The sequence below is a fragment of the Atractosteus spatula genome, chromosome 11, assembly GCF_055471065.1.
Source record: "Atractosteus spatula isolate fAtrSpa1 chromosome 11, fAtrSpa1.hap1, whole genome shotgun sequence".
Taxonomy (NCBI): domain Eukaryota; kingdom Metazoa; phylum Chordata; class Actinopteri; order Semionotiformes; family Lepisosteidae; genus Atractosteus; species Atractosteus spatula.
Window position 1 is genome coordinate 19,879,210 of NC_142716.1, and position 20,664 is coordinate 19,899,873.

The 20,664-nt window shown below is 39.6% G+C and overlaps 2 protein-coding genes across 10 annotated transcripts in view; one reads left to right on the forward strand and one right to left on the reverse strand.

The window, feature by feature from the left end:
• pcsk9 (proprotein convertase subtilisin/kexin type 9) lies at window positions 1–10,546 on the forward strand. 3 transcript variants are annotated; one of them, XM_088927308.1, is made up of 12 exons: window positions 1–390; window positions 1,048–1,239; window positions 3,679–3,802; window positions 5,038–5,171; window positions 5,475–5,616; window positions 5,960–6,156; window positions 6,367–6,550; window positions 6,895–7,065; window positions 7,353–7,501; window positions 7,840–7,999; window positions 8,458–8,630; window positions 9,287–10,546. In XM_088927308.1, exons 1-12 carry the CDS (start codon window positions 229–231, stop codon window positions 9,485–9,487), a joined length of 1,989 nt encoding a protein of 662 aa, XP_088783434.1. In that variant the 5' UTR covers window positions 1–228; the 3' UTR covers window positions 9,488–10,546. The 3 variants fall into 3 exon arrangements, with proteins under 3 accessions (XP_088783434.1, XP_088783436.1, XP_088783437.1); XM_088927310.1 differs by lacking the exon at window positions 1,048–1,239; XM_088927311.1 differs by lacking the exons at window positions 5,038–5,171; window positions 5,475–5,616.
• A 1,878-nt stretch (window positions 10,547–12,424) lies between these two features.
• Window positions 12,425–20,664, reverse strand: part of usp24 (ubiquitin specific peptidase 24) — a 67,238-nt gene continuing 58,998 nt past the window's right edge. For 6 of the 7 annotated variants that reach the window (XM_088927304.1, XM_088927303.1, XM_088927305.1 and 3 more), the window contains 3 exons: window positions 19,014–19,100; window positions 17,563–17,673; window positions 12,425–17,170 (listed from right to left, as the gene is read on the reverse strand). In XM_088927304.1, the coding sequence (XP_088783430.1) occupies window positions 17,108–17,170; window positions 17,563–17,673; window positions 19,014–19,100 (261 nt within the window). In that variant the 3' untranslated portion in view covers window positions 12,425–17,107. The remainder of the gene's footprint in view (window positions 17,171–17,562; window positions 17,674–19,013; window positions 19,101–20,664) is intronic. The other variant, XM_088927302.1, reaches the window with a different exon arrangement.

Here is a 20,664-nt window from a genome sequence, read left to right on the forward strand (position 1 = left end):
AACAAAGGAGGATCGTCCGATAGCACTAAGGTGGCGTGACCCCCAAAACGTCACCAGTCTCCGCCTCGAAGCCTTAGCTAACTGTCTTTTTGGTTTTTTTTTAAACAGCTGCTTTTTCAGTTGTATTAATGTTATTATACTGCCTTCTTTAATGTAGTCTGCAACTGGAAACTTCAATGCTATACACTTTCACAACTCACAAAGCCCGAAACGGAACGTTTGGAGAAAATGTCCAGACTGCTTGGTATTATGGTCTTCCTATTTTCCATTACCTTGGGGTCAGAAATAGACAGTGAGGATGATGAAATGATCCTCTCCCTCATTCTTCAAGACGACACTGAACCCGAACCTGGAGCCGAACCTCTCGCGCCCTTTTACAGGTGTAACAAGGTAGGAGACAGATTAACCACCTTTTCTATCACATTTAAAGCGCGGGAGCCTCACCTGGAAATATTAAATTGCTGGTTTAGTTAGCATGCTCTGGTTTGTAATAATAAAAAATAAATACTGATGTAAAAGATATACAGATTAAACCATTTTGCAACATTAATGGAAAAAATTACTGTTCTAGAATAGATCATACGTACGCAGTTATGAACCCTGTTGAAAATACTGGACAAAAGCATAGGACAGTGGGTATAACGGTTGTGAAAAATCCGCGATTTCCACCGGCTTCTCTAAAAGAAGGCAGTTCCTTTATTAGCCTGTTTTCTTTGGGAGGCTGAGGATGAAGTTATGTATGTCGAGGAACGAGGAAAGAAAAGTAAAATTCACTTTAAAAAAGTTTTAGGTCTATTTCAATCAAAAATATCAGACAACATACGTCTTGGTGGTTGCTGCTCTTAATGATCCAAATTATGTACTGTAAATGAGCAGTTTGAAAATGTTTGTACATTGCACATTCTTTGAACAAAGCGGATAGGTATAACCCCGACTTCACTACACAGCAAGGGGATGAATATTAAAGTAATCTGAAGGTTCAACTAAAGAGAACAATATCTAGCTGGCGCCGACAGTTAGTGAATGCTAGGTGTGTTTTGTGTGCAGGACGCATGGAGGCTTCCAGGACAGTACCTTGTAGTAATGCGGGAGGGTACGCACCAGCCTCAGGTGGAGCGCACTATTCGGCGGCTAGGAGCCAAAGCGGCAAAGCGTGGCTACCTCACCGAAACCGTGCAAACCTTCTCCGGGATATTGAAGGGGTTTCTGGTCAAAATGAGCAGCGACGTACTACACTTGGTAAACCCTCGTGACGTATATATTTGTGTTCTTTATGTGACTGGACCTTTCAGCAAAATTTGTTTCACTTTTTTTAATACTAGATCATTTTCAACAACCGTTAAAGGGAAAGGTAAATGCTTTTTTTTTCAGACGCACCAGATTTAAACTCTTAAATCTTTAAAATTACAGAGAAACCTACTTGTAAAATTAGCTAGCCTATTCAAATAATCTTTGATAATGTGAAAACTGGGCTGAGTTCTGAGATCTGGTGCGTGCTTCGTCTAAGACGGTGGCAGCACTGATGTCTTTGTTCACTTGAGGAAGCAAAGCACAGTGCGTTGTGGGAGAAAAAATTCCTCAGCATTACGAAGGAAAGCCCCTGAAAGACATACTACAGCAGGGGTGCCCAACCTTTTTTAATGTAAGATCTACTTTTTCATTTGCCAGTCCAGCGCGATCTACCAGCGTGAATTTGAAGCACTGATATAGGAAAAACAGACTGTGGGCACATCAGTACAATAACGATACCCATCACTAAAATGACAGCAAATAAAAGTGACTCATGTTACAGTGAACAAGTAATGTTCCCCATTTTAGAAAAAAGAATATCCTACCTTAATGTGAGCATTAGCACTGAGAACACAATTGTTGACACTGCTGATCATGTCGATGACACTTTTATTTTGTCCCTGCAGCTCGACATTCAGCTCATTCAGCAGTTCAGTCAAGTCTGTGAGGAATGCTTAATCCAGAGGCTATTGGTCATCCTCTAATTGGGCATATTCACTATGTTTAGACGACTTGAGAAACTCTTTGATTTCAGGCAACAGCTGTCTGAACCTCGCCAAAAATGTTTGTTTTTGAAATCTCAAGCAAGTCAGCAGCCTCAGCAAACATTTTTTTTACTTCTCGATCCCTGAATGACTTTTTGTGTTGAGCAGGACGTGGCGCACACTGGACGATGCAATGATTGCCGCTTTCCCTCTTGTATTAGGCCTCGTCAAAACCGACTGCAGCTAGTTGAGATTTTGATGTTTCCACTTTTCTTTTCCGCAACTCACTTTTAGCGGGAAAGTCCACAACATACGTTTTGTGTGCAGTTTTGAAATGTTATTCTATATTTCCCTTTTTCGCGTAGACACTAGCATTGGAGATTTGAACGCGAAAATACCAAAAAATAATCATGCTCCCATTCCTTGTGGTAACGGTAAGCTTTCAGTCTCTGCTTCATAATTTTCGCTCAAACACTACAACTATCACATAGGCAATCAAACTTATCAAATTGTTGGCGAATTTGTCACGGCCAGTCTGTTTCGCTCCACTATGCACTGTAGCGAATGTGGGGTTCGTGCGGCAATAGCCAAGAGAACATTCTTGGGTAGCACACACAACACTATTTACGGAGCTCCTGTAGCCTTTTTTTCCAGTGTCAGCCAGCATGCAGGGAAGAGACTTTTGCAATCCATTCGACAAGGGTTAAACACACACATGGGCAGTAAAATGTATGACATTACATGCATAGATCTGAATGAATTATTAGGCTATCAAAAAAAGCAAATAGTCATATAGCCCATTTATTTTGTTGCCAGACATCGACTGTCTGTTTCGATCGACTGGCTGGGCACCCCTGTACTACAGTATGTTCTTATGTTCCTCAGTTTTAGGTAGCCTGTACCATATCTCATTGCTCTACAAAAATGGTTCTAAACCACAGATTTAATTGAATTCAATCTAGTATTGGTGGCCATTGAAAAAAATCTGAAAAAGATGTCTGCAATTAGTATTAACATTGTGCTACTTAGTAAGTTTCAGGACTGCCCTCTATCAGTTGTCTGATACAAAGCCATTCTTAATTAGTAAGTAGACGAGAGATATAGGCATCCACTAGGAGTGGTGATTAATGTCCCATTTGGAACAAATCCTCCAGGACGAGGGCTAAGAACCCTACTTTCAGTTTTCGTGATAATTGCACAAATAGGCTTGCTGTAGCTCTTTATCTGTATCTACAGTATATCCTGTGCTTATTGCTTTTTAAAGTTAGTGAGAATATTTTGAATTAGCTTTCCCAAAATAAAAAAATATCCATGCATCTGATCATTTGGTAGAGGATGTATTTGTCCAGTTTGGAGCTCAGCTACGTTAGTCAGTGTACTGGTAAAAAATGCACAGATATGGTATGTGCTAAATGGTCTAATGACTGTTTCACATACTGTATTTCATTATAAAAACCTGTTTCATTTCAAATGCCACCATGGAAAACTGCCTCCTTGTGGTCAGAAAGACATACATGATAACATATCAGAATTTCCCCACCAGTACAAAAAAAAAGCATTGCCTTTTTGTATACTTACATATTTCTTCCTTTCATTTGTAACATGGTTATTTTTTTCAGACTAACATGCTTTGACAGAAAATGTTGTCTGAGCACAAGCTGAATGAATATTTGATGCTTTGCAGGCTCTGAAGCTGCCCCATGTTGCTTATATTGAGGAAGACTCAACCATCTTTGCCCAGAGCATCCCCTGGAACCTGGACAGAATTGTGCAGACCCAACATGCAGCTGACAAATACACTCCTCCAAGTGAGTACTAATGTTTCACTACAGAAATTCAAATGGAGTCAACAAGTTTTGGTAACTATTTCAGTTAAGGTCAACGCATACCAGATAGTTTCTAAAAAACAGAACTAGTGAACACATCTCTTTTAGTCCAATCGGTCAATGCAGTATATTCCCAGAAAGAATGGGTGCTTAACAGCTTAATTTTCCAGGTGGTTGATGAAAAGATGAAAACAAATTGTCATTTAGAACATCAAAAGTACATATTCCTGCCATGTAACATAGAAACATTTTCTCTCCAGTTTAGAATGAATTAGTATGATGCACATAACATGTAGTATATTATTTGTAGCGTTATATTTTACATTTTAGAATATATGTTTTCTGGTATGGCTTGATATAGCCTAGCACGGTAATAGTATGAATTGTATGGTTTTGCTTTGACGTGTTGGGGTAAGGAACAGTCTACAGTAATCAATGTAACAATGAGAATGGCATGGTGGCTAGTATTGCTGCTTCGCAGTGCTGGGGCCCTGGGCTCAATTCTAGACCAGGGTTACTATCTGCATGGAAGTTGCATGTTCTCCCTGTGTTCACGTGGGATTTCTCCCACAGTCCAAAGACAGATTGATAGGTTAATTGGCTTTGGTTTTAGTGTGTATGTGTCTGCTTTGCAATGGACTGGCATCTACTGTAGTTTGTACCCAGCCTTTCGCCCTGTTGCTCGCCAAGCAAGGCTCTGGCTCCGGTTAGAGGAAGCAGTTAGAAAACAGAAGCATTGATATAGAAATGTTATGGTTGAGTAGGATGTAAAACAACGTGATTAGGTGTGGTTCACTATGATAATATTGAAAGACTTTATTACAATCTAATGAATTGCAATGCAGAATTTATGACTTCCCTCAATTTGATAATCTAATCTACTATGGCTACATTCAGTCTGGTTTGGTATGATGTTGTATAGTCCTGAACCTTGGCTCTGGAGTACCCCTGTCTCTTCTCACACTGTCCTAGCTTCTTGCATCAATTGAATTCTAATTGAAATATCTATAGCTATGTAAGAGCTGAAAACATTTTAAAAAGGTTCAAGATGAAAACCATCAGTTAAAATGAAAATTTCAATCAAATCTCAGCTGGAACAAGAACCTTAGTCCAGAAGAGTGCTCCAGAAGAAATAGTAGGACTGTTATTGTTTAGCATGGCTCAGTGCAGTGTACTGGTACACAGTTGTACATTGAGCCCTTTGTGTCCACTGTTAGACGACGGGAGTCAAGTGGAGGTGTATCTGCTGGACACAGGGGTGCAGAGCAGCCACCGTGAGATTGAGGGACGTGTGCTGGTCACTGATTTCAACAGTGTTCCTGAGGAGGATGGCATCCGTGTCCACAGACAGGTCAGGCACGTGGGCAAATGGGACAGAGAGAAAGACAGGTCAAGCAGAACAGCCACGACAGGACAGAGACATAGGTCAGAGAGCAGGCTAACTTGGGGGGGACAAAAGGTTTGTTTTTGTAGGAATTTAAAATCATGATGGAAAGATATAAATATGTAATATTAAAAAATGGTAAATGAAGTATATCTGATTTGTTTAAATCAAGTCTAATTATACACATTTACATATACTTTTGTAATTAAGCCAGATTTTGGCCATTAGGTGGAACCATGATTTGCTCAGGCTCTTGCCCTCTCTTCTCAGGCCAGTAAGTGTGACAGCCATGGCACCCACATGGCTGGCGTGGTGAGCGGGCGAGACTCAGGAGTGGCTCGGGGAGCCAGTGTGCGCAGTGTCAGGGTGATGAATTGCCAAGGCAAGGGCACGGTGTCCGGGGCACTGGCCGGTGAGTTCATCCTGGTGACGCTTTGATTGGAGACACAGGAAACATGAGACTGCTGTGCAAATTAAAATTGTAGTACAGTGCTAGTTTTGCATATGAATGTGGTTTCTGGCAAACTGTTGTGAAGAGCGCAACAGTAAATTAAAGAGTGATTGAAATGAGCTTCTTTACCATTTGAGATACTGAGTTGACCCCTGGTCAACAATTTTTTTTAAGACATCCTTTGTCAATAAAATATATAGGCATGAAACAATTTGAGACTGTTTTTACTACTAGACTACTTGCTGGGACAGCAAGAAACCATTTTGCTCCTGATTGTGACCTGTATGTTGTGTGTGTCTTTCAGCCCTGGAGTATGTCCATGCCTCCCAGATCGCCCAGCCTTACCTTCCTCTGATTCTGCTGCTGCCTTTTGTGGGGGGATTCAGCCCTACCCTCAATGCTGCATGCCGGGAGATGGTGAAAAGTGGGGTGATGCTCATTGCTGCTGCTGGCAACTATCGTGATGACGCCTGTCTGTACTCTCCTGCTTCGGAGCCACAGGTACTGGTGGGAGTTATACCTGGGTTGTAGTGGTGTTACTGGTGAATGGAGAATTGCACTTTTCCTTTAATTAAATTACATCTTGAAAATCATGCCAAATACATCTTTCAAGTTGTACATTTGCAATGTTGTAAACATTCATATCACTATGCATTCTGGCCAGTCATTTTTTGACCTCTTGCCAAAACTGAAAAAAATCTTCTGTTGTAGGTGATAACAGTTGGTGCCACTAACTACCGGGACCAACCTATGAGCATCGGGAACACTGGAACGAATTTTGGTCGCTGTGTGGACTTGTTTGCCCCAGGAGATGACATCGTCAGTGCATCCAGTGACTGTCCAACCTGTTTCACCTCCAAAAGTGGCACATCACAGGCTGCAGCACATGTAGCTGGTAGTGGCACCTGGAGCTGTGTTAAGAATATTACTTTATCTTGTCCTACAGTTGTCCTAAGTATTGTAGAATAGTATTCTACTGTTCATAGTTTACTTTTGTTGTATTAGTCCATAAAGCAGCGGTATCAGATCTTGGATGGTACTGCTGCTGTACTCTTGAGGAATGTATAAAGAGAACTTGCTTGCATCAGCAAACACCCTGAGGTATAAATATAATTTGCTTTGAATAAAAGCATCAGCCAAATTAACATCCTTGAAGTGAATAGAACAACTAATTTGTTGGCTATTAAAGCAGCTGTGGTTGAACTCCTTGGGTATTCTTTCTCTTCCCTGTCCCTTAAGGAATTGCAGCAGTGATTCTGAACTCCACCCCCAATATCACGGCTTCAGAGCTCCTGCAGAAGCTGCTGCGCTACACCATTAAGCATGCTATTGATAAGAATGCCTTCCCAGAGGAACACTGGCTTGCCACACCCAACATGGTGGCAAGACTACCCCCTGCGAGCACCACAGGTTGGAGGTCACAAGAAATCCCACTTCCCTCTTTCCCTTTTGATGATAAAGAAAATGAGAAACTAGAAAAAAAGCAAATTGATTCATTTAAACATTACATAAATATCATACTGAAATACAAAAATCTAGAAATGAGAAATGGAGCTTTAGAAGATATTTCCCCTTCCCATTGTCTTACATACAATATTTATACTTAAAATGAAAATCGCAAAACAAATACATTCCCTTAAGTGTTAAGACTCTTTGATATAAGAAAGTGCTTGCCTCACCTCTCACTCGGCTCTTAGGGGAGGAGCTGTTGTGCCGTTCAGTATGGTCCCAGAAGTCTGGTGTCTCTCGTTCTGCCACTGTCACTGCCCGCTGCCACCCAGATGAGGAGCTGTTCAGCTGCTCAAGCTTCTCTCCAAGTGGCCTGAGGAGGGGCGAGCATATTGAGGTATCCAGGCTATCCCCTAATCTCCCTTAATGTTCTGCGAGTTACTGGGGATTTAGCAGCAGCTTCTGCACTCCCTATAAACAGACTTTTTACTGTTGAAAGGAGCACATGCCTCATTATAACCTTGAAGTGGATTTTTCTGTTTCTATACTTAAGTTTATATAACAAAAAGGTTAACTTAAAGAGAACGATAGGTCAAAGTAATTTGGGCCTGGTTGAACATTAAGTTCAAACAGTAAATCTAACAAGCACTTGTACTACACAATGCGCCAACAGTAACAGATGAGCTGGGCCTGCGCAGCAGTGGATCAGTATCTGTTTGTGTCTTATGTTGGCAGGAGCAAGATGGCCAGAAGGACTGCGTGGCTCACAATGCATTTGGAGGACAGGGGGTCTATGCTATTGCACGGTGCTGTACCTGGGAGAGGACACAGTGCCAGGTCCACTCTAGTGAGGGGATGGGAGTGGAGTGCCTCAGAGAGGATCATGTGCTGACAGGTAAGGAGCTCAGACCTGTAGAGATACTCAAGAGGGAAGAAAGGAGGAGGGAACAGCCTGTCCATCTGGGTCAGCCATCATGCACACAGTAAGACAAGGTCCTTTAACAACTCCTATTTAAATGGCTCTGAAACCTTCTCGTTCATAAAAAATTATGAATTTTCTTTTATATTGCCTTGACATATTAGATTTTAGTCATTAGATATTAGTGTTTTTACCTGGATAGAATTCCCACAAAAAACAGCAATAGTGAAAACTGGAAATTAACTGAACAAGTGAAATTATTTATTATAATTATATCTAACTAGTTCAGATAAATTAGCTAAAATGTATAACAAGTTTACACATGCATGTGTGTAACTGACAATTACATGACAGACAAATTTCTTAAACTGCGTTGGGATGTGTGCTATACATATCAATAAACCATCAATAATACTGATCTCTTTTCTCCACAGGCTGCAGTTCCCACTCGTCATCAGGGAGCATAACGGATGTTGTCCGTCCTCTCCATGGAGAGAAGAAAGCATGCTCTGGGAAAGAGGGTGTGGTCTCACATGCTTCCTGTTGCCATGCGCCTAGACTGGATTGCAGGGTGAAGGAGCACACACCACCAGGGTTCAGTGAGCAGGTACAGATTTGGCATTACGGAGAACTATCCAAAGGGTGCACCAGCAGTGTGCTCGTCTTCACAGATATCCGATTAGTTCAGTACAGCATTTTCCAGGGGTGTCTGTCACCATTTTATGTGTATGACTCTTACTGTAAGTTCATTTTGTTGGCTACTCCTTTGCAAATGTGTGTAACCTACTGCAAGACCACAGTCACACTTAATTAAAATAAGGCTTAAACAGTAAATGACAATGAAACATACCAGAGGACCCAAAGTGGCAATTATGCCGAAGTGCATTTAGAATCGAGAACAGAAGGCACTTCTTTACCTAAAGGGTGTGAGAGTATGGGCTACCCAGCCACATTGTTGAAACAGGTAACCTTTTCCGCAAGAAGACAGCCTGCAGTGCAAACTGGTGTACATCTGATGCAGGGGGTTGGGAAATGATGGTGTCAATATAGACGCTCATGAGTTTTCCCCTCCAATTTGCGCTACATTAGAATTAGAGATTAGGCACCAGTGACATTGGGAATCCAGTCATGCAAAGTTGTTTGCTTTGCAGTGGTATGTAGTTTTGATTCTAAGTTTATCTTTGTCCATTATAAAGAGGTGATACGTCAGTGACACCGGTGCAGAAATTTTCATAATTTCCCCTTCTCTTTCTCTGCCCCTAGGTGTTAGTGACCTGTGAAGAGGGCTGGACCCTGACAGGGTGCAATGCAGTGTCCCGGGGCTCCATCAGCCATGGGGCATATGCTCTGGACAACACCTGTGTGGTCACCAGCTCTGAGGGGGGAAAGGGTGTGTCCGCTATTGCTACCTGCTGCCACAACAGCCAGTCACAGAACAATAGAGTCATGAACAATCACAAATAGCCATGTGCAACATGCTATTCACTCTTTTAGGCTTCCAGGCAACAGGGTCCTATGATTTATATCTGAGTTTGAGCTTACCCGAGTGACTCAACTATTGTTTAAATGAACCTGTATAACTTTTAGTCCCTGAAACAGGAAGTGACTTCCCAAGTGCAGGACTTTGGCCTGTGAGGAACAGAGATAAATGGGAGAATGTCCAAATGCACTGTTGCTGCATTCTTGTCTCTGTCAAGAGAGGTAAAAAGATCGGACAATCCTGAAAACCTTTCTGCTGCAGGACTGCAGGATTCCTGGACACAAATTCCACTCAAATGGACTATTAAAAACTCTAAGAAAAAAGACAATTTTAAACATTACGGGGAAAATATTCTTCTACTATGTTGCTTTTCAAGCTCTAGTTTTCCCATAATGCCTTTTCAAGGGTTAAACTCTAAAGAGGATTGGATGCACAATCTAGCACTCCTACAATGTCGTGGCAATCTTGAGTGTTCACCGTTTTCCTTCGTTACACAACAGGACTCAAAAAGCATGGAAACAGACATACAGTGCCTTCAGAAAGTATTCACCCCCTTGAATATTTTCACATTTTGTTCCTGTTACACCTCCAAATTTTAAAGCATTGAAATATTTTTTTCTCCCTTCAATAAAACAATTAACTCAATATATTTATGAAAAATATTTTTTATTCAAGAACATTTGTTTAGCCAGAATGAAAGACTTACATTTCTCATTTACAAAAAGTATTCTTTTCAAGTCAATACTTTGTACATAGTCCTTTAGCAGCAATTACGGATGTGAGACTTCTTGGGTATATCTGTATAAGCTTTGCACATTTAGATTGTGGAATTTTTGCCCATTCTTCAATGCAGATTTTCTCTAACTCTGCCAAATTAGATGTAGAGCATCAGTAGACAGCAATTTTCAGGTCATACCACAGATTTTCAATTGGATTCAATACTGGGCTCTGGCTGGGACATTCCAGAATACTAATCTTCTTTTTTTTGAAGCCATTCCTTGATAGTTTTTGCCGTGTGCTTTGGGCCATTGCCCTGCTGGAAAATAAATCTTCGCCCTAAACGCGGATCTCTGGCTGACTGAAACAGGTTCTCAAGGATTTGCCTGTATTTGGCTCCATCCAGGTTGCCCTTGATGGCAACAAGCTTTCCAGTTCCTCCTGCTGAAAAGCAACCCCAGAGCATAATGCTGCCACCACCTTGCTTGACGATAGAGATGGTGTTACCTGTGTGTTGGGCTGTATTTGGTTTGCACCAAACATAGCGCGTTGCTTTCATGCCAAAGAGCTCACTTTAGTCTCATCAGGCCACAAAAGTTTCTTCCAAAAGGTCTCAGGTTTTGTCACATGGCTTCCCTCCAGGTGTGACTTAATGTTGGCCTTTCTCAGAAGTGGCTTCCTTCTAGCCACTCTCCCAAAGAGGCCAAATCTGGGAAGTGCTGACAAGAATGTTGATGTCTGGACAGTTTCTCCCATTTCAGCCAAAGAGCTCTGCAACTGTGTCAGTGTTATAGCTGGCCTCTTGGTCACTTCTCTGACATTTGCCCTTCTTATCTGGAGGACGGCCTGATCTTAGCAGTGTCTGGGTTTTGCCATTTTTTTTCCATTGTGTTACAATGGACTTCATGGTGCTCTGAGCAACGTTCATAGCTTTGCCAATCTTTTTATAACCTTCTCAAGCTTTTTTCCTCCTAACAACTTCATCTCGAGGTTCCACGGGCAGCTCCTTCATCAGGTGTACTTTGTTAATGTATTTCGTGTGATATCTCTCAAGATAATTGAATACCTCGCCCAATTTAGGTTGTTAAGGGGGGTGAATACTTATCAAGTAATTTTCAGATTTAAAAAAAATATACAATTCTGAAGACATCTAAATACTTTTATTTCATTTTAACATGATAAAAGAATTAGTTCTACAGGAGTGGAAAAAATCCAATTTAAATATGCTTTAATTTGACTTCGCAACACAGCGAAAAATAATCAATGGGGGGTGAATACTTTCTGAAGGCACTGTATTTTTTTAGTCCCTGTTTTACAGTCATACCTTATCTCCTTGTGTGCCAAAGCACATACTTCACCTTACTGTGATGTTTGTTGTGAATGGTAAATATATATGCTATTAACCAAACTGCTAGCATTATATTGCAGGAAAAAAAACATTTAAAGCACTGAATATTGTTGCAATGCACATTTTTGTTAAGTAAAAGACAACATTTTTTACTTATTTTTGTTCAAAACTTTAGATTTCTAAAATACTGGAAGAAATGAAAACAACAAGCTTTGTTACATGTAAATGGAGCTGTAAGAGAGAACAGAATAACTATTTTTTATATTTAAAATCCTCAGAAAATATAAAAATAGATGGACAACTTTTAATTTGTGAGGCTTTATTATGAAAATCTTATTTCTGTTTGATTTGCTGTTTTATTGTTAGCAAAACACCTGACCTAAAACGTGCTTCAGGCTGGAAATGTTTCAGGCTAAAACAGAATAGCCACTAATCTACATTGAGCCTTTGTTACTGTTTGAATTGCTGCAGGCACTATATAGTATAACATTTTAAGATGTTTGAATAGGCCAGACTGATTAATAGAAATTACTTTAAGAATTGCCCAAACATATTGTACACCAGTAGGTGTAGTTACCCTAGGTTCTTGATGCACTGATTTGTTTACAGTTTACTGACTGTAACATATTGTACTTTCTATACAGTGAATGTAATACTTTTACAGTGCAGCATAACCTTCACTTTCTTGTTTGTACTTGTATACATTTTGAACAATGTGAACATTCTTAAATTAGTCAATTTTAAATAATTGCATAGTTCCCTTTAACTTTTAAATTCTTATTCAGCACTATACATTGAATGTACTGTATAAAGAAAACTTTGTCCACTATCCAATATAGGATGGATGAAACACTAATTTTTTAAAAGGGTGTGCATTCCAGTTTATTTTATCAAATTTTCCCATAATCAAACTCTGCTGTACAGATTAAAATTCGGTTTTAACATGCATTACAGAATTCTTACACTTCATAGATCTTTCAGCAATAAATGTTCAAAGCAAAATTACTGAATAAAAACCCGTATTTTATGTAAACACCCACCCTAACCCCGTGTTAAAAACAAAGGACTGCTAGGTACCTTTTGAAGTAGACTCATGGCTTTGGAAAACAAAATAGTGAAAATTCATGTGTTATATTTAATTTGAAAAACCTCCTGAAGTAACGCACAATATTTTTTTTTAATGTCTCAGTCAGCTCCTTCAAAGTCAGTGTAAAGTCCTTTCCCATTCCAACAAGTCATGCATTGCAAGTGGGCTGACCTTGTTTTCCTTCTTGAAGCTAACAGCATGAATGAATGGTCAGTTTGAGGAAGGGGACATACAGGATGCCTCTATCAAGGCACTGAACTGGTGAAAAAACTTATTACAGTACTGCTCAGCTATCTTCCTCTTGCAAGTCTACTTATCTGGGCTGCAGAAAAACCTTCTGTACAATACAGTAACACCTTATTTGAAATAAAAGAACCAATTACATAGTTTCACCTCAACTTGAGAGTAAAGTGGCAGAATATGCACTTGTAGAGTGTATTCATGCACTACTCCATATCTCTTTAATATATGTATAAAGAAAAAATGGAATTGCAATTATTAAACAAACACTTAATAATAAGAAATGACTTAATAAGGCTTAAAATTCTCTGCTGCAGTCTAAAGTGTAAGTCTTGGGCGGAACAGACTACAGTGCTTTATTATTTTATTATAAAGACTTTAAACAGAGGTTGCATATTATCAAAAGCTTACTGACTTCATTATGTAGAATCCATATTCATAATTAGGCTCCCTTCACCTTAAAAAAAACGTTTTCATATCACATTACCAAGTAAGAACATTACCTTAGATCAGCAGAGATTAAAAAGCCTGTAACTTAGCGTTGGTCAGCAGCAGTTTCCAGCTGTGAGAAGTAGTTGACTGAAATTAATCATACTAAAAAATGCATAAAAACCCAAGATCCTTAATGGAAATCACATACAGTTGTAGAGAAGGGAATGTTGTGAGGGAAATACTTATCTGTTTTCTGACTTCTACTATTTACCATAAAATGGAATAGTAAACCAATACTCTCCCAATGGCAAGTAGTTAATATTTTTTTGTTTCACCCTCTCACTACCACCAAGCTTTTTACTTCCAACTCAAAACACTTTCAATTCAAGGGACTAAAATTCTAAATTTAATTTTACTTAAACAGGCTGAGAATTAGGTTTCTCCAAAAGAAGACTGCCACACTCAAAATACTCCTCACATCTGTCAGATTACACTGCAATTCATACATTAATTCATACACAATGCACTATATGGTGAATTAATGCAGATTTGATAGGTTAGACCTCTTTGGCCTGATTACTTACAGCAATGCCTCTGACTGCAATGCACTTAGTAGCAACAGAAGAACAACATGCTGCTCTAACCCTTTGTTCCTTTGTGGGTGATACATGGATATGAAAATGAGAGGCACTTTTTTGAGTATCTCCCTCACATAGTTTAAGCCATATGTAAAGAACATAAATGAAGATTTTAGCAAGAGGAATTCCTGAAGACTGGTAATGACAGGACATAACAAAATGAATAGTTTAAATCAAGAATAAAGGTCTCCACAAGGCACACTGCCAAAAAGATTAAGAGAACTAAAACTTTTGTTGGTTCTATACACCTTATCACCTGGCACTGTATTAGACTGGGTTTGGGCTGTTTAAAGCTTAGATTAGTTTTGTAAATTGATGCCTTAAAAGGGCAGAGCCTTTCAAAAATAAGGATCCTCTGGAGCAGCCTCTAGACCTGTGTAAGAGGCAGCACAGTAGAACAAGATGAAAAGCCACACTGGAACGGAACTAGCATGAGGAAAATCATGCCACAATTAAAAAAACAATGAGATGGCATTTTAATTTCATAAACCACTAAGAATGAATAATTCTGGAAATTAATCATAGTTACCACAAGCTTCTTTAGTGACTACAGAATTTCTTAACCTCCCTATTCACCAATGATTTCATGGTCTTGATTTCAGTAACGGCAATGGACAGTGCTGCAGCATTGTTGGAAAGGGCACATTTTTTACAGAAGTCCAGATTGTTTCCATAAGTACTGTTAAATACATAAAAACAAAACATAATAAATTTATGTTGGGATTGCTGGGGTGTTTGATTATCCTTCAAAACAAAATAAAAAATAGTTTCACTTCAGAATCAGTTCTTAGCACTTAATTAACAACCAGACTAGCAGAAGAAAACTCTACTCCAATTGCAACTCCAGCCCATCCAAGACCAGTTGTACCAGTTGTACAATTGATCAGAATTAAGAAAACCTTACAACTCCTAATGCAGTATTTCCTATTTGTTATCTCAAACCCCTCCTCTATCCATGTGGAAAACAAGGCGAGGGTGGTTGGTAAAGGCACTTGCGGCGGATTGTGCCTTCAAGGCAGGTGCCAGCTGTCCTGCAGTACTTGGAGGTAATTCTCTGGGGATCTCTCCTTCCTCTTTCTGTAGATGTGCGATAAGGCAAGAAAAGCAAACCAAGGCAAAGCTGTGAAGGAAAGGAAAATTTGGCAAAAACACAAAATATAATCACCCCCACACCCAAAAAAAGAGGTTAAAAGAGTAAAACCTACAGCACTGGATAACGTCATAAGTCATATAAATGGGATTTTCTACCCATTCACTGCTTAATTTTGACAGGACACAGAAAAGGGACTAATTGAAACCTGTGGCATTGTGCTGGATGGAAGATACAGATACTGCAGATTATATAGGGCAGTGCTGCAGCACTGTCCTGCTGTAGCCAATAAGCAATCCAACCTCCACCGGTTCTGTGATTACTGCTGAGAGAAGCTACCAGAGGAAATGCTACAATGCTGATGTTTTGGTAAAGGCCTGTGCAAATTCACACAGCCCCATGCTGTGGCAGGCCTGGATGACTTATTTCCAGAGGAGAGGAAACATCTGCATTCAGGACACACACATCTCAATATCACAGGTGAGGCGACCGGGGGACCTAGGCAGGAGCATGGCTCATGTAGTGCTGGTGAATGCAATTTGTTGAGTGTTACATGTAATTGGGTCTGCATTTCCTGTTAAACCAAGTCTGCATAAATAAACACAACAAAAATATGCTGTCAATATATACACATATATAGTTACAAAAGTATTATGCTTAAATTAGTTGGCACCTAAAAAAAATATATAGCATTTTTTCCAAACGACTGAACTTTAATCACTTTCATCTCAAGGTTATCTCACTACTGTCTGAAAAACATGCTCATGACTCCCAAGTTCTGTAACCTGAGAGTTTGACACAGGGTAAGACTGATAGTGACACTTCTCAAAGATGCACAAATCTGCTCTTTTCTAGCACATAAGGCATATGAGACAAAACTTGTTACGCAGAGTGGAAGGTACAGGGACCTGAAATATTAAGGTAAAAAAATCAACTCCTGTGAACACATCTGAATGCACAAAGAAACCAGGATCCTCAAGATGTAAGGGTATGTGAGGCCTCACAGGCTAGTCAGCAACTGTTTTTCCAACCTTATAACTAAAATATTGTGATTTCATTCTCAGTTCTTTACAGCTATAGAATTACTTCTCAGGGAAGCAAAAAGTCTGAGATGCCTGCCTGTGTTCATAAACAAAAAACAGCTTAAAATTAAGCTTTGTTCTTTTAAATGCATTATTTCCACTTAAAACAGTGATTCTGCCTCAGTGACAGGGGTGCTGCATGCACTTCTAAATAAAGTGCACACAGTTTCCAAAAGAAAGTTTCTGCTGATGTGTGCCTCCCAGAATTTGTTTAAAATTGCCTTCTTTTTCAGAATCAGTCTTTTGAAAAAACAACTCCAATTCTGATTATTTGTTAAACTATAGGAGGTAAGTAGGTGGATGCTGCCTTAATCATAATCTGAACTTGACTTCAAAGTGCATTGTAAAAAATTGTTTAAACTTATAAATGATGACTTTCCTCACATACTATAGCAAGTTCCTCCCTTGAGAATGTTCAAATCAGTCCAACAAGCCCTCTCATCCACACAGGTCAATTCAAGGAATAAAGGATACTTCTTTAAAATATCTTACACTTGCAAATTATATCAAACAAATCTTTACATTATGAATATTTTCAATGTAATTACACCAGCAAAAAAATAAAATAAAACTGTCAACCCCTCGCTGCATTTCCCCCCTCTTGTAGTATTAAAAAAATCAGCATTGATGTTCATGTCTACACCTCATTCATCTTTTAGCTCCATTTCAATAATAAAACTTTTGTTTAGCCGCTTGATAACTATTCTCAAAATAAAAAAAAAATCAATCCACTGCTGTAGCTTCTTTTCTGTTGACAGCTGTAACAGTTTGGCTCTTGATGAAAATCAAAAGGCAAAGTTACTTTTCTTTCCTCTGGAGTGTGCGTTGATGGTTGTTTTGCCACTACCTATGCCCTCCTGAGGACAATGCAGTCTCCTAGTTGGCTGCACGTAACCGCACTGCAATGTGTCCACTCGATGGATTTTTGAATTTTGCTTGCCTTCGTATTCTTCTGTCAGGGAGGAAAAGATTAGGGATCAACATCATCCAAATCGCTCTTCGAATCCCCAAGCATCATTGGAGACTCTGATCCCTGGTGGGTGGGTGAGGTAGGAGGAAAAGGAAGAAAGCAGAGTGAGACAAGATTGCATTGCTGCTAGAAAAATCAAAGGATGTGTTCTTCATCAAAATAAAACTACCTGGTGGGTTTTGTTTTCAAACCCATCTTTCCTAAGAAACCACGTTTATGTAATCTTTTTATTCTGAAGAATTAATTAAGTTACTTTCAACATAATGTTGCATCAGTACAGATCCTAAAGTGATTTTTTTTTTAGAGTAACTGATACGAGATGTAACCAGATAGGAACTTGTCAATAATTGGTTGATAATATAACTCATAAATGTAGAATATTTTAGCTCTACATAAACCTACGTTAATGTATATTACCTATATTTCATAATATAGAAATGGGTGCAATACGGTACCTGTCGCAGACTCCTGTCCGAATTCTCATTTGCTGGGCTCCCATCAGATCCATTACTGCTGCCTGACTGATCCTTCTCATTCAGTAGGGCAGTGGCATAGGCCAGGGTGTCCTGGAGGTTAGGGGGGTACAATACAGCCATAAGATCAGGCAATGGGAGCAATCAGATTCAGCCTGAAGGAAATGATGCACTCAGACTTCTAAAACCACAATTACCAGTGCAGACAATGGATTGAATACAACATAAACGTTATGACATATTACACGCAGAAAGGCCATTACCAGGGAGGACAGCAAAACCTGATTGCTAAAGTCCTCTTGAAATCTTTTAAGGATTTCTTGGGGACCTCCTTTAGGAGTTAGCTTGGCTTGATGAACGGACACTTCAGGTTCGAATCTGTTGGTTTCTACAGCTCTAAAACCTTGGTAATACAGATGACACTTGAGAAATGCAAAGGAGAGCTGTTTCAGGCTTGTTTCCATGTGTGATAATCTCTGTTGACATACAAGCAACACTCTGGGGCTAACTGGCAACGTGTTGTTGGGTTTAGAACCCTGCTTTCAGTACAACACCACGGTGACAATCTACTTTTCAGACATACCAGAAGAGGATTCTATCCTTTCATGCTACATGGCTAGGAAATTAATTCACAAACATTGGCACTATCTTACAAGAACCTAAAAAAAAATGTGGAAATCTTACAAAAAAAGCCTTATTTTTTCTAGCTTTGAACACAATTGTAGCAGTTGATTCTATTGAATTATTAAGCCAACTACTGAATTGGCTTAAGTGTTTTCTATTAGTTGGTATTAACCTGTTGTTTGCAAATTGACACCTTGCATGTCACCACTGCTGTGAGGGCAACATAGGGGGTGTGACGTAGGGGTGTAACCCCGGCGTCCTGGCCAAATTTCCCATTGGCCCCTCACCAATCATGGCCTCCTAATAATCCCCATCTTAAATTGGCTTCATTACTCTGCTCTCCTCCCCACTGATAGCTGGTGTGTGGTGAGTGTTCTGACGCACTATGGCTGCCGTCGCATCATCCAGGTGGATGCTGCACATTGGTGGTGGTGGAGGGGAGTCCCCATTACCTGTAAAGCGCTTTGAGTGGAGTGTCCAGAAAAGCGCTATATAAGTGTAAGCAATTATTATAATTATTAATTATAACATGAAGGGTACAGCTGTGAATCATGTGTCACCAGGGATAAATGTTGCCAAATGTTGACCAAGTCCATAGAATACCAAGGCCCTTGAACCTTACACTGAGAACCACTGCTTCAGACAGGAAATGTAGACAGACAGTTTTAAAACAAAGATTCTACTGAGAATACAAGATTCTCTTGTCTTCCTACAACACCTGCATAAGTTACAGATGGCATAGAGCATAAAGAACATCGACAAGAGAAGGCAATGTACTCCTGTGTCACAGATATTTAGAAGAGCTGTACCTGTGCTGAAATAGTGCGCTGGAAGGTTTTCGCTGTGGACGTCTCATTTGAGATATTGCTCTGAGGAGTCCAGTAATGCTCAGACATCTGAAATAAAACAGAACTTCTTTCACTGCCACTTCACAAAGCTTAGCTAAGAAGAAAACAATCACATTGCACGCCAGCAATGCTTTCCATCTGAAGTTACTGCTTTAGTTAGTATCATTCTGGATTATACAAGGCAGGTGACAACAGAATTAAATTAAGAATAGCTACTAGTCGTGACCTCCCTTTGTGTACAAATGCAGCGACTCAGAACACACAGTAATACTCATTGCTGTATTAGTACTTTGCTCTGTGGTTCATTGGCCAAAGATAGGTGGCACTTGTGGTGTGTTAGGTATTAGTGAAATGATCGCTTCATTTGATTTGTTTCCCTACTGCACTTCTTTAAATCTATTTAATATGGAATTATTTAATTAAAGGGAAATTTTGGTGGCTGAAAATAAAACTGAAGTATAATAATGTCATCAATGATATTAATGTATGAATATAAATATTGAATTATACATGTATATTATACATACTATATATAGAAAAGGAACAAGTAAAAGGTTTATTCCATGCTGAAAAAGAGAAGAAAGGAAACACAACGTTTTGGCTGTGGAGCCTTCTTCGGGTGTTTATTAGCTTGATCTTACACTGAAAATATGAGAGAAATCTAACCTTTCACTGAGGTAAAATTATTCAAAGAAAAAAAATCCTAATAAAAAAATATTTTTTTCTCTCAAAAACACACGTGTCACAATTATTGGCACCCCTAGAAATTCCTATGAACAAAATCTAATTGACATATATTCCCATTCATATTTTACCTTTTTTTAATCACACCTGAGTCTTTAGGAACTCTTAAGTGGTCGTCCATGACTTCCTGTTTCACTAGGGTATAAATATGAGTTGACACGCAGGCCAAACACCCTTAGTCATCCATCAATATGGGGAAGATCAGCGAATACACAAATGAAATGAGACAAAAGGTTGTTGACCTTCATAAACCATGCAAAGGCTATAAAAAAAAAGCTTCACACCTGGAAATACCCATCTCGACTATTAGGGCAATAATTAAGAAGTTTCAAACAACTGGAGCTGTGATGAACTTGCCTGGAAGAGGACACAAGTGTATTTCACCCTCATGTACAGTGAGGAGGATAGTTCGAGAGGCAAAACTTTCTCCAAGGATCACAGTTGGACAATTGCAGGAGTTGGTTGCATCCTGGGGTCACCAAGTCTCCAAAACTACAATTAGACGCCACCTCCATGCCAACAAACTATTTAAAAGGCTTGCCAGAAGAAAGCCTCTGCTGTTGTGAAACCACAAACGTAAGCGCCTGGAGTTCGCTAAACATCTCTGGAACTTTGATTGAAACCGGGTTCTATGGCCAGATGAGACAAAAATAGAGCTTTTTGGCAACAAATGCCCTCTGTAGGTTTGGCGTAAAAAGAGTCAAGGTCATGCAGAAAAGAACCTAATCCCCACTGTGAAATATGGTGGTGGATCTGTGATGTTGTGTGGCTGTTTTTCTTTCAAACGCCCTAGGAATTTTGTTTGGATACATGGCATCATGGACTCCATCAAATACCAGAAGATTTTAGATCAAAATCTGACTGCCTC